Source organism: Anomaloglossus baeobatrachus, chromosome 2 (genome assembly GCF_048569485.1).
Source record: "Anomaloglossus baeobatrachus isolate aAnoBae1 chromosome 2, aAnoBae1.hap1, whole genome shotgun sequence".
Lineage (NCBI taxonomy): Eukaryota > Metazoa > Chordata > Amphibia > Anura > Aromobatidae > Anomaloglossus > Anomaloglossus baeobatrachus.
Window position 1 is genome coordinate 69,286,948 of NC_134354.1, and position 15,200 is coordinate 69,302,147.

A 15,200-nucleotide genomic window follows, 5' to 3' on the forward strand; every position below is an offset into this window, starting at 1 on the left:
AGTTATTGGTGTACAGACTTTTGTTGCCAGTAGTTTTAATATTAATGACTATGTGATATTTAGAGTACACACCACATTTACAGTGTTATACAAGCTGTACACTGACTACTGTACATTATATCACAGGGTCAGATCTTCAATGTTGTCCCATTAAAAAATATAATAAAATATTTACAAAAATGTGACAGGTGTACTCACTTTTGTGATATACTGTATTAGGTATGTCTAGTTCATTTACGGTTTTTACTAAACTTGATCAATTATGAAAAGCTATAATTACCTGATGTGCTACTTCCTCGATCTGAACTGTTATACGATCCTCCACCAGTGTTTTGATCATGGGACTGGTTGTAAGGGATAGTGGCCGGCATAGTATCTGTGGCTCGATAGTCTAAAATACAAAATGAAATAAGAATAAGAAAAAACATTAAAATAAAATAAATAATTAAAGGGAACCTGTCAGGTCCCCTATACCCTTCAACCCAGCAACATTTACATCTGTATGACTAAATTTCCAGCCTAACCAGCCCTCTATAATGTTATTCTGACTTAACTCAATGTTTAAAAAAAGTATTTAGAACCTCCACTTTCCTTATGCTAATGAAGCTGAGACTCGGCGATTGGGCATTGTTTCCCCATACTGGGTGGCCCTCTTTGCATGTTATTACACCCCTGTGGGTGTGATAACATGATTTCCACAAGCCAACACATTGCCAGCTCCTGGAAATCTGAAGCATGCGAGCGGCTCATTTCGGGCAGCGTCACTGCCCTTCTATAGTTGACTGTACACGTCCTGTCTTCATAGAGGATCGAAAATGCAGAAGCTGTTCCTCCAATCATGCGCAGTGCACCTCTTTGAGCCCTGGACTCGTACACCCAATTTCAGAAGTACAGTGACGCTGCCGAAATGAACTGCGTGCATGCGCAAGATTTTCCATGAGCTGGCACATGCTGCCAGCTTGCGCATGCATGAAATCATGTTATCACACTCATAGGGGTGTAATAACATGATAAGAGGGCCTACTAGTCTGGGGAAACAAAGCCCCATAGACTAGTCAAGGCCCTAATTAGCATAGGGACAGTGGAGCTTATAAAGCCTTTTTTTTTTTTTTTAAACATTCAGTTAAGTGAATAAGGTTATATAGGGCTGGTTAGACAGGGAATTTAGTGCTAAAGATGTGACTGCTGCTGGGTTAGAGGGCACATGGGACCTGACAGGTTCCCTTTCAATATGATAATATTAATAACATCAACAACAATAATAATTATTAAAAATTCAACAGTTAAGACAGTTAGGGACATAGCATGAGAATATACAGAGACATAATAAGCCCACATCCATCAAAACTTAAACTGTTCTCAGTGGCATACATAGAATACTGGGGACCCCATAACGAAAGTCTGAAGTCCATTACACAATCCATTGGTTTACTGAGATTTTGTCAAGGTGTTCCCAATAGGAAGCTAATTTTCCTATCTAACCGATTATGTGCCTCAGTCACTGTTCATTACGGCATCTAAGGGTTTAACACTAGAAGTCCCAGAAATTTCGAGCAGCCCCCTGAAGTCCCAAAAGAGGGTCAAATGACTCTTAGTCCAAACCGAATAGAACTAACTAGAAACTAAATGGCTACACTCAATGGAAAACAACAACCTCCTGTGGTGTGACAGTAATGGCCTTAATTACAGAAGAAAAGACGGTGATTATAGGATGTTAGCTAAAATCCTTCAGGTCATTCGACCCGTCTCTGGGTTCCAAAGGTAGAAATGTTAAATGACCCCTCTCTGGGACTTCTAGTGTTAAACTGCTAGCTCCAATAGCAGTAGGTAATGGTGGGAGTCTACTGTGTAAAACAGCCAGCCTCCTCCTATCATGGAGCGGGCTGAGCACGTGACCTCGCTCTATACCAATTCTTCCAACTTCTAAGACAGATGTTAGGAGAAATGGACCAAATTTAAGTGGCTCATGGGCCCAACAGCAATAGCGCAACCTACCGCCACTGACTGTAAAGAATAAGGCTATATATATATATATATACTTTTTTTTTTACAATTTTTTACATTACCATCAATAATTTATGTTCCTTTAGTACAAACAAATTTCAAAAAATGTTGCTCCCGTAAATCACCCAAACCATGTGAAGACCTGTAGTATTTATCCAGGTCATCGGCATTTTCTTTAGTCTAATATTTTCTTTTTGACATGTATTCCTTATGTCCTACTGTGAATACTGTGATTAATGTAAGCGTAAAAATAGCTGCAGTCTACTTTCAGTGAAGATTAAAGAAAACTAAAGAACTTGGCTTCCTTTAAGCAGAACGACTTCAGAAGGAAGACAGCAGGCGTTATGGCGCACCTTCATTACCCATTCATGGAGCACAGTGAAGGATGTGAAAAGGTTATTCGACAATGGGGCATAAGTATATTGTCAACAAGTATTCATTAAGAGACAAGCCTCATCCTATACTTATTAATACAATGTACACGAGTGAGATTAGTGTTTACACTGGATGATTCAGGACGAGGGCAGCAGATGGGGTCCCGGGGTGGCACATACAATGACATCACATAGAGGTCACAAGGTACGGCCATCGCTCTCTTTTAATGTGTCATTATTACCAGAGACTGTTTTCCTCCATTCACTTTACAGCATATGTTCAAGCCATTGTACAGAGTAATATGCAGCAGGGGGTTAATGTATAGCACCAAGCGGCAGCATTGTATGTGCCATAGCTCTAATGAAGGCTGTTTAGGTTCCGGGATCTTTGAGTCAATGTTCTTTTTCATTCATGCTGCAACCACCTTTACTACAACATAATGTGACCTGTCTCAGCACCAATAAGTTGGATTCTAGCAATATTTTAATAAATATATATATATATATATTTTTTTTTTTCTTAAGAAAAAGAATGAAAACAAACTAATGTCGGAGAGAAGAATTGGATACTTATTAATATGATATATTTTTAACTTTGAGAATTTCAGTAAAGGGGTTTCCTCAAAATCTTCTGCAGGGGCACAGTGTTCCACCATCTCCCGACTTGCATGCTGGCTTGATTAAAGGGCGCTTTACACGCTGCGACATTGCTAGCGATGACACTAGCGATCGCACCCGCCCCTATTGTTTGTGCATCACGGGCAAATCGCTGCCCATGGCAAACAAAATCGCTAGTACGCGTCACACATACTTACCTTTCAAACGATGTCGCTGTGGGCGGCGAACAACATCTTTTCTAAGGGGGAGGTTCGTGCGGCGTCACAGCGATGTCACACAGAAGGCCACCAATAGAAGCGGAGGGGCGGAGAGCAGCCTCATGAAGGACACTCCCACCTCGTTGCCGAAGGACGTAGGAACGCAGTTGTTCGTCGTTCCTTGGGTGTCACATGTAGTGATGTGTGCTGCCTCAGGAACGACGAACAACCTGCGTCCCAAAACATCAACAATATTTGGAAAATGAACAACGTGTCAACGTTCAACGATGTAGTGAGTATTTTTGATTGTTAGCGGTCGCTCGTACGTGTCACACGCACCGACGTCGCTAACGAGGCCGGAATTCGTGACCGCAACGACATCTCGTTAGCGATGTCGTTGCGTGTAAAGCGGCCTTGACAGTTGTACCCCTGGCCTGATTTGACCTTTCACTGGTGCAGAATTAGGGAAGTGTAGGGGCACTAAAGTTGGCCGGACTTTTCTATTGATGGCCTATCCTATCTATAGGATAAGTCATCAATACCAGATTGGTGGGGTTAGAGGCCGCAGTGGGGTACACTGTAGATTCACCCCTATTTATTAAAATTGGATGTGCAGTACCCGGCCTCTGCTACTATGCAGTTGATGGAGCTGTGCAACTTCGCAACTCATCACATGTGACCTCTGCCAGCACTGGGAAAATGGTTGCTCCACCACTTATTTGATGACCTAATCTAAGTACTAAACAACCACGCCAAACACCGTACTCTTTAACTAGGAGTCTGGCCACCACTGGTAGATAGCAGTGGTGGCCAGTAACCAAGGCAAAGAGTAGTAAACCTTTAAATTAAAATTATGAGAATGGAGAAGATTTTTAAAAACAAGTAAATTGCATAGTTATATGTTTATGTTATAAAAAAATCTATGCATGCAGTATATTGGCTCCTGCCATCTATCCTGGGTGCCCCATCAATAAACTGTTATAACTTTTCAACCACATGCCTTCTGGCCCCTGTTCCTTTGAAGACAAGTAGAATATTGTTTTAACAGTACTGTCAAATTTGAGAAAGGGTGTAATGGAGGTCAGTGGGATTTAGGGGCAGCAAAAGTGGTAGTAGTACCATTTTAATTTTTGAAAGTAAAAACAATATACAGTACAGACTAAATGTTTGGACACACCTCCTCATTGAAAGAGTTTTCTTTATTTACATGACTCTGAAACCTGTAGATTCATATTGAAGGCATCAAAACTATGAATTAACACATGTGGAATGAAATACTTAACAAACAAGTGTGAAACAACTGAAAATATGTCTTATATTCTTTGTTCTTCAAAGTAGCTACCTTTTGCTTTGATTACTGCTTTGCGCACTCTTGGCATTCTCTTGATGAGATTCAAGAGGTAGTCACCGGAAATGGTCTTCCAACAGTCTTGAAGGAGTTCCCAGAGATGCTTAGCACTTGTTGGCCCTTTTTCCTTCACTCTGCGGTCCAGCTCACCCCAAACCATCTAGATTGGGTTCAGGTCTGGTGACTGTGGAGACCAGGTCATCTGGCGTAGCACCCTATCACTCTCCTGCTTAGTGAAATAGCCATTATACAGCCTGGCATTGTGTTTGGGGTCACTGTCCTGTTGAAAAATAAATGATGGTCCAACTAAACGCAAACCGGATGGAATAGAATGCCGCTGCAAGACGCTGTGGTAGCCATGCTGGTTCAGTATGCCTTCAATTTTTAATAAATCCCCAACAGTGTCACCAGCAAAGCACCCCCACACCATCACACCTCCTCCTCCATGCTTCACGGTGGGAACCAGCCATGTAGAGTCCATCCGTTTATCTTTTCTGCATCGCACAAAGACACGGTGGTTGGATCCAAAGATCTCAAATTTGGACTCATCAGACCAAAGCACAGATTTCCACTGGTTTAATGTCCATTCCTTGAGTTCTTTAGCCTAAACAAGTCTCTTCTGCTTGTTGCCTGTCCTTAGCAGTGGTCTCCTTGCAGCTATTTTACCATGAAGGTCTGCTGCACAAAGTCTCCTCTTAACAGTTGTTCTAAAGATGTGTCTGCTGCTAGACCTCTGTGTGGCATTGACCTGGTGTCTAATCTGAGCTGCTGTTAACCTGCAATTTCTGAGGCTGGTGACTCGGATAAACTTATCCTCCACAGCAGAGGTGACTCTTGGTCTTCCTTTCCTGTGGCAGTCGTCTTGAGAGGCCAGTTTCTTTGTAGCGTTTGATGGTTTTTGCCGCTGCACTTGGGGACACTTTCAAAGTTTTCCAAATTTTTCGGGCTGACTGACCTTCATTTCATAAAGTAATGATGGACACTCGTTTTTCTTTACTTAGCTGCTTTTTTCTTGCCATAATGCAAATTCTAACGGTCTATTCAGTAGGACTATCAGCTATGTATTCACCAGACTTCTGCACAACACAACTGATGGTCCCAACCCCATTTATAAGGCAAGAAATCCCACTTATTAAACCTGACAGGGCACACCTGTGAAGTGAAAACCATTTCCGGTGACTACCTCTTGAAGCTCATCAAGAGAATGCCAAGAGTGTGCAAAGCAGTAATCAAAGCAAAAGGTGGCTACTTTGAAGAACCTAGAATATAAGACATATTTTCAGTTGTTTCACACTTTTTTGTTAAGTATTTCATTCCACATGTGTTAATTCATAGTTTTGATGCCTTCAATGTGAATCTACGATTTTCAGAGTCATGAAAATAAAGAAAACTCTTTGAATGAGAAGGTGTGTCCAAACTTTTGGTCTGTACTGGATATATATATATATATATATATATATATATATATATATATATATATATATATATATATATAAATATAGTATTTTCTAAGCTGTTCCTTTAAGCTTATCTGCCATGTTTCCATGCAAAATGTACAGACGGGATACTGTGACATCTGAACACCATCCATATATGCCGAAAATAGTCCCATCCTCTCATCTGCTAATCGGTTCTTTCTATTTGTGCCAAATTATTAGACATAAATACAGTGCACATTGGTAACAGCAGCATTCTCCTGCCGCAGACCTCGGCGTTTTGTATCCTTGGGTCCATCACGTTTATGAGCAGGATAAATGATACTACTGCAGCTGTGTACACATTTCAGCTTCTCGGAAAAAAAACAAAAACATATGAAAATGATAGAAAAATCATTTGGAAATGGTCATTTACAGATGTGCAACCCTCGAGTTTTGCAATTTGTTTGTAATAAGTCAGATTTAAAACCAAATAAATAAATAAAAGCCCCTGACATGGAAAAGATTATAGAGCGGCCAACGTCAATTATTGTATGAAAGTGCAGTCTCATTGTTGTTTCCCATCAATGTCTACACGCAGCTCCGAAGGAATCCTTTGTGGTGGCTAGAAATGCAGGTAGCCACAAATAGCTCATTCCTGGCCCACATAAAGGTCTTTCTGTATCGTGCAGGAACACCGGGTCATCTACAATGAGCAGCTCGGCTGCTGTGATCGGACCTGGCCTTTTACCGGGGAGCCCTCAATTTTATGATGTGGAGAGCAACTGAGATATGGTTAATAGTACAAAGCTGGCACTGATCTGGATCCCAGGGACAGCACTGCTGCAAATCATGTTATTAAAGTGGATTGCACGGTACTGTAGCCTAAAGCCCTAGGAAAAAAATGACATCCTTATTTCTTTCTTTACCTCAACATATTACATTAGTGAAACGTGCCCGCAAGAAAGGAGCGTGGTATATTCCGGTGTTTTAGATTACCTCTAATATCAATTTATTCCGAGCATGAGACACAAAGCAGAACACGTGACTTACGTACGGGAAACTATGGCTTATGCATACTCAGACAAGCTCACACCTATGTATAAGTGATCTATCTCTATTCTTTATTTTTTTACGAGGTCAATATTTTTGGGGGATTCTCTATCCAGCTAATATCTATTATCTATTTATATATCTGCAATCTTACATACATCTAGCTCAACTCAAACTATGCTCCTGTCTACCTAATGTTTATTACTAGGGATGATCGAATATCATAAATATTCGGCTTCGCGAATATCCGATAAATAGGTCGCCACTATGTGAATATTCGATGCGCAATGTAAAGGCCGCTTTACACACTGCGATATCGGTACCGATATCGCCAGCGTGCGTACCTGCCCCCATCGGTTGTGCGACACAGGCAAATCGCTGCCCGTGTTGCACAACATCGCCTGGACCCGTCACACGGACTTACCTTCCCTGCGACATCGCTGTGACCAGTGAAACGCCTCCTTTCTAAGGAGGCGGTTCATTCAGTGTCACAGCGACGTCACTGCAGCGTCACTGAACCGCCGCCCAATTGAAGCGGAGGGGCGGAGATGAGTGGGACATAACATCCCGCCCACCTCCTTCCTTCTGCATTGTGGCCGGGACGCAGGTAAGGAGAGCTTCCTCGTTCCTGCGGTGTCACACGGAGCGATGTGTGCTGCCACAGGAACGAGGAACAACTTCATTACTGCTGCAGTAACGATATATGAAAATGGACCCCCATGTCACCGATGAGCGATTTTGCACGTTTTTGCGACGATGCAAAATCGCTCATAGGTGTCACACGCAACGGCATCGCTAAAACGACCGGATGTGCATCACCAATTCCGTGACCCCAACGAGATCACTGGAGCGATGTTGCAGCGTGTAAAGCCTGCTTAAGTCTATGGGAAGCCCGAATAGTTGCTATTCGGCAACTATTCGGGTTTCCCATAGACTTACATTGCGCATTGAATATTCGCAAATAGTCGAATAGCGGCGACCTATTCAGCGAATATGGGAGTTGCCGAATATTTGAGGAATTCGATCATCCCTATTTATTACCTATATTTATCAAATGTCTATCTACAAACAAAAGAATACAGCAGCACACTGTATACACTAAGCTGTATGGAAACACTGAATATGTGAAATTTAAACTAACAATTTGTGCGCTAAGTATCTTCATTACATGAGTATATTCCCTACAGCACTAAAGCAGAATACATTTCATATATTCAATGTCTGTATACATTATAGCACATAGAGTGCTGCTGTATTATTTTGTTTGTGTATTATGCAGTCTGGGCAGCTAGTGTCTGCTCACACTTGCTTTATTTTTTTTGCAAGGATATTTTTTCTTAAATTATCTATAAAAAAATAAAGAAAAGTAGGCAGCACACAAAATTGGATATTCAAAGGGCAATAAGCATTTAATCAGCCCATGTGTGCAATGGAAACAATGATTAAAGGCTTATTGTTAGGGCGGCACGGTGGCTCAGTGGTTAGCACTGCAGCCTTGCAGCGCTGGGGTCCTGGGTTCAAATCCCACCAAGGACACCATCTGCAAGGAGTTTGTATGTTCTCCCCGTGTTTGCGTGGGTTTCCTCCGGGTACTCCGGTTTCCTCCCACACTCCAAAGACATACAGATAGGGACTCTAGATTGTGAGCCCCAATGGGGACAGTGTTGCAAATGTATGTAAAGCGCTGTAGAATTAATAGCGCTATATAAATGAATAAAATTATTATTATTATTATTATTATTGTTAGTAGAGATGAGCGGACTCATGGAAGTTCGGTTTGGCGGGTTCAACCGGACTTTAGATAAAGCTCAGTTTGGTACGCAGACTTGACCTGAACCGCAATAGAAGTCACTAATTGGGCAGTTAGGATCTCCGCCCACATGCAGCCAGCCATACACAGATCACTTCCGGGTGAGGGAGGGCAGGGTTTTTCCATTTTTTGTTTGGTGCACACTACATCTGATCCCTCAGTTGCTAACCCCTGTGTGAGCCGATCACACACCGCAAGCAGCTCATACTGAACTGAGCACTGAGTGTACCCAAGCACTGCGATGCTCATGCGAGTAGTGTTCATATGTAAAGCATCTGTACTTCAAACCCGAACTCTGTTTTTTCTTTTGTGTAAGAACACCGAACCTCCGGTTCGCTCATCTCTAGTCAGCATGCGTAAAGCTCACAAACTCCGAACTCATACATTGATTTTTTAAGTAAAGTCCGTGTTCTGTACAAGCACTGATGTTATCTTTTCAGGTTCACTCCTCTCTCTCGTTGCGGCCAGAGATGAGTGGACCCAAAGAGTAAAGTTTGGTGTTCATATTAAATACAGACTTTACAAAAAATCAGTGCTTGAGTTTGGCGTTCGAGTGCTTCACGTATGCAAACAACTCACACAAGCATCGCCGGATTTCTTTACGCTCAATGCTCTGCCTGGTGTGAGCCACTTTCAGTGTTTGATTGGCTCGCACTGGGGGTAACAAAACTGTGATTACATGCAGTGTGAACAACAACAAAAAATATGAAAAAAACTCCATCCTCACTTCTGTGGAAGTGATCTGTTTATGGTTGGCTGTTTGTGGGTTCAGGTCAATTTCGGGTACCGAAATGAACTTTATCTAACGTCTTGCTTAAAGGGAACCTAACACCACTTTTTTGGCCTATAAACTGTGGCCACCACCACCGGGCTCTTATATACAGCATTCTAAGATGCTGTATATAAGAGCCCATGCTGCTGTAACGGTTGCGCGGTTGCTCATATGTGTGTCTCCGTTGTCCGCTGCCGGTGCCTCCTCTTTCGGCCATCTTCATCCTCTTTCTGCAGCCTAGGTACATGACGCGTCTATGTCATACACACTCGCTGGTCCTGCGCAGATGCACTACAATGCTTTGATTTGCCCTGCTCAGGGCAGATCAAAGTGCGCCTGCTCAGGACCTGAATGCTGGCGAGTGTGTATGACATCGGACGCGTCATGCACTGCGGCTAGAGAAGAAGAAAAAAGATGGGCAAAAGAGGCGGCACCGGCACCGGAGAATGGAGACGCCCATATGGCCAACTGCACGACCGTTAGGTAAGTATTATAAAGTGTTTTTTATGTTCTCACAGCAGCCTGGGCTCTTATATACAGCATGTTAGAATGTTGTATATAAGAGTCCGGTGGTGGTGGCCGCAGCATATAGGCCAAAAAAGTGGTGACGGGTTCCCTTTAACCCACAGAACGCAAACTTCCAGGGGTCCGCTCATGTCTAGTCGCAACTGGTGGACTCTCATGAATTGGCCAATTTGTGCTCTAAGTATCTTCATTTCATAATATATTCTTTATAGCAATAATGCCATTTACATTTCATATAGTCAATGTCAGCATACATCTTAGTGCCTATACAAGCTGCTATATATTTATTCTGTTTGTAGCTATGTATCTGACTAAAGTATACCACGTATCCATCCCACTCATATCGACCTCTGTTCTATCTATGTAAATAAATAATGCATAATAATTAATAGTGTGCAGAGTCATTGATTCCTCCACGTTTACACATGTATAAGACATGAAGATCCAGAGAGTGATCTGTGTTTTATTAGACGATCACCGATTGTCCAGAGACATCCTCCAAGAATTAAATATCTCCTCTTCCTTCATCCAATCCCTTCACCCGCTAGAACATTTAGATCAAATCTTGCCATATTAATCTTCTTTTATTTGATTTTATTTCATCTGTGGTTTATTATTTGCGGCGCTAAATTCAGTTGCAAAGGTTATCCGCGTGCTAATTAACTTTTTGACACTGTTAATCTGGATCTTCTACATTTACATGTATAGTAGCTTGACGGTTCTGCTCGAGTCGTAGGAGACTGGGGAAAGCTGTGCTTCTTATTAAAAAGATCTGAGCCCAAGATCCCCAGAAGACTTCACCTTCTAATAAAAGTAATAATAAGAATTGGCAAGTGCAGAGTCCTCCAGCCAGGCACAGGGGGATGTAAAGTTTTTTTTTAGTCTGAGCACAGTGTTAGATATACAAAAAATAATAAAATGAGCTTAGAATAATGAGGACAAAGTTGATAAGTTCAATCAGAACCAGTGACATCATAATTAGGACGTTTCCAGATATAGTAATGACATCAGGGGGCAGACCACCCAATAAGACATTTTATTTGGTGCTTCTGACATATAACAAAAAGACCCAAAAGTCCTATTAGTTCTTCCATTGATGAAAAAAGTACATAATCACTTATCTGAGGCCCAGAGATAGGGTACGTGACCCATAAAGCAAAGTAGGGGTTAAAGTAAGCTATCCATCTTAGTTCTCGTGAAAATCCTTAAAGGGAATCTGTTAGTAGGATTAACCCTCCAAAGCCGTCTACATGAGCATGGACATCACAGGAAACTGAATAAAATGATACCTTGATATCTGCAATCCGATTTGCTCCAGATAAATCCACGTTTTTCTTACTATGTAAAATGAGTGTTTAAGATCTATGGATAATCGGCCTCCAGAGATTATTTTAAATGAGAGCTCTTAACAGCTCATTTACATATTAACAAAAACATGGATTTCTCTGGAATAAGACATCAGTTTACAGATATCAAGGTATCATTTTATTCAGCTTCCTATGACATACATGTCCATGTAGAGGGCTTAGAAGGGGTCATCCTAATCACAGATTCCCTTTAATCATTATTATCATAGGAAAAAAGTGACGCCCCTCAGGAAGAAGTAAAAGCGAAACGCGCGTCAGGGTGGGTGGATTACACATTCTCTTTCTTTTTAATTATTAGCATTTACTTCAAATGAATCCGATTGAAAATATGGTGACATGTCCCTATTAGGAGTGGTAATGATTTAGTTCTATTGGCTTAAGGGAACTTCTCTTTCTTTATAATTGTGCTGAAGTTGATTTTGTAAGCACGGTATATCATTATGCACATAGCCCTTTGTTAGTAAAATTAGTATTTACTTATGCGTGCACCATTTTGGGGTGCTTGTTTGCACTAATGAACTATGCTATATATGCACATTGCACTTTATAGGTTTAATTGCATTTTTGTTTACTGTATATGTGTATATATCGTTGTTTCTTTCACATTTTTACTTTTTCTTATGCTTTAATTGCACATAACACTTTATAGGTGTTATTGTATTACACATTTTGGTATAATGTATATCTTTGTTAGGGAATATTTTTAGACTGAAATTATGTATTGTCTATTTTTTGGAAAACATTTTTGTGATTCTTGCAAGATTTTGTATCCAGCCCTGTTGTATTGTCTGTGTTTATTCTGGTGCCCTTTATGTAAAATATTTTTATTGTTATTTAATAAAGATTATTGGTACCTTTTGAATTTCCAAGAATTGTTTTTGGTTATTCATAGGAAGAGTGATTTTAATTAATGTGATTGTTTTAAAGGGCAGGGGTTGTTCACTACTCAGACAACCCCTTCTCAATCCGAGCGGCGTTGGCACTGGCTCTCCCATGGATCGTGTGACTTTCTTATGACAATCAGCCTCTATAGTCTCTCCTCCTTCGGACAAATAAGTGGATGAAGTTAGGTGACAGCTGCAGCACCCATTGTCAATATGTATGAAGGAGAAAGGAATGAAGCCAGCGCTGATTGGTCGCAGGGATCATGTGACAAATCAATATCACACGGTCCTCGGGAGAGCCAGTGCCAACACTGCTGGAATACAAATATATATAAAAAAAACTGACCTGCACATTGAATTGGTGTGAACAGGTGCCAGCTGAAAACACAATATAACTACAAAATACATACAGCTGCACTCTAGATTGCTAACATTGAATAAGGGCACTCTGGTATTGCATTACTGCTATAGGAATATTTGAAAAGAAAAGAGATATTTAGATTAAGGATTGGCCAATGCATGTGAGTCCCAAGACCCGCAACAAGGTATATTGTCTATATACCCGGAACCTAACTTAAAATGCCGCTATCTGTGTTAAAAACCTACATGTCTGCGCAGAAAGGATCCAGCTATAAAGGAGGATGGACACAGCCGAGTGCTCAGTCAGAAATAAATGAACTACAAATATATAAAAAAAGACTGACCCGCACATCCAACAGGTGTGAACAGGTGCCAGCTGAAAACACATTATAGCTACAAAAATACATACAGCTGCACTCTAGAATGCCAACACTGCTGGATTGGCGCCTGCACCAGAGGCGAGTATAAGTGTTATTCTACTGCCGGGAAACATAGGGATTGAGTTGTCCAAGTAGTGAAGAATCAATTTAAAATATATACAGTGTGTCCACCCATATCCTGTCCATCGCCATTAACTTGAGAACGGCGGCAGCTATAGGCATAGAAGTGGTGTCTAGGTATAGTAAAGTAGCCATGCGCTATGCAATGAAACCACCTATAGCGCCACCTGGTGGAAAACAACGGAGTTAGCATTTTTATCTCGAAAACGGAACGAGATAGAGAAAAAAAGTGAATTAAAAAATTGTAGGGCATCATCAATTCAATACGAATCGACACCTTGCATACAGAAATGCTATGATATGAAACCTATGACCCCCCCAAAACATTGAATGCTGGTCACGCATATGGCACTCATTTAACTTTGATGCTCAAAGTGGCCACCGTCAGCTGCAATGCACATCCGGACTCTGGACAGCATACTGTATCTTGCTGCACGTTGTGCAATATGGTAGGTGACACGTTTGCACAAGCATCTGTGATACGTCATCGTAGGTCCTGCAATGTTGGTGGAGGGGTCGCATACACCTGCTGTTTGATGTGACATCACAAAAAGAAGTCCAATGGGATCAGGTCAGGTGAGCGTGGAGGCCACTCCACGCAGCCACCATACCCAATGACTTGTAGGAAGGTCTCCATAAGGCATCGCTTCACGTCCGCAGCCTTGTGAGTTTAAAGCCCACTTTACACGCTGCAATGTATCTTACGATGTGTCGGCGGGGTCACATTGTAAGTGACGCACATCCGGCATCGTAAGGTACATTGCAGTGTGTGACAGGTACGTGCGACTGCGATTGAACGGTAAAACGTTCATCACATACACATCGTACCTTTCTCTAGAATTGCACGTCAGATTGTTCATCGTACCCGGGGTAGCACACATCGCAGTGTGTGACACCCCAGGAACGATGAACAGATCATACCTGCGTCCTGTGGCTCCCAGCCCACAATGTGGAAGGAAGGAGGTGGGCGGGATGTTTACGTCCCGCTCAGCTCCACCCCTCCGCTTCTATTGGCCGGCTGCCACGTGACGTCGATGTGACGCCGAACGTCGCTCCCACTCCAAGAAGTGGACGTTCGCCGCCCACATCGAGGTCGTATGGAAGGTAAGTACGTGTGACTGGGGTTAATCGTTTGTGCGGCACATTCAACAAATTGAACGTGCCACACATACGATGGTGGCGTTGCAAATCGCATACGATATCGTATGCGAAATTGCAACGTGTAAAACAGGCTTTACACGTTCTAATCATAGCATTTCTATATGCAAGGTGTCGATTTGTATTGAATTGATGATGCCCTACAACTTTGTAATCCCCTTTTTTTCTCTCTCATTCCGTTTTTGAGATAAAAATGCTAACTCTGTTGTTTTCCACCAGGTGGCGCTATTGGTGGTTTCATTGTGTAGCAGATGGCTACTTTACTATACCTAGACACCACTTCTATGCCTATAGCTGCCGCCGTTCTCAAGTTAATGGCGGTGGACAGGATATGGGTGGACACACTGTATACTAATTAAGGATCCTTTTGATAATTCAGACGAGCAGAGGACCAGAAGTGCAGTCAGATGACTAGAGGAATGAACCGTTAAACAAGTATTTTTCTGGCTGCAAATAAACAAATTATGTTCATATTTGGAGAATATGTTGGATTTTTATTCTTAAGAAAACCTGAAAACATAATTCAAGATGAGATTCAAGACAGCCATTTTCAGTTAGAAGGCAGGATCTCTCTGACCCGTAATGGGAGAACACAAAGCGCCATCCGGGATCAAAAGACAGTCTATAGGGGGCTTTACACGCTACGATATCGTTAATGTTTGGTCGTCGGGGTCAAGTTGTTAGTGACGCACATCCGGCATCATTAACGATATCGCAGCGTGTGACACTGACCAACGACCTTAAGCGACCTCAAAAATGGTGAAAATCGTTCACCATGGAGAGGTCGTCCCAAATTCAAAAATGGGTAAGGATTG

General features: G+C 41.9%; 1 protein-coding gene across 3 annotated transcripts in view; it reads right to left on the reverse strand.

The window, feature by feature from the left end:
• ROBO1 (roundabout guidance receptor 1) overlaps window positions 1-15,200 on the reverse strand; it is a 1,692,467-nt gene that overhangs the window by 32,614 nt on the left and 1,644,653 nt on the right. For all 3 annotated transcript variants that reach the window (XM_075335086.1, XM_075335085.1, XM_075335087.1), the window contains one exon: window positions 281-391. In XM_075335086.1, the coding sequence (XP_075191201.1) occupies window positions 281-391 (111 nt within the window). The remainder of the gene's footprint in view (window positions 1-280; window positions 392-15,200) is intronic.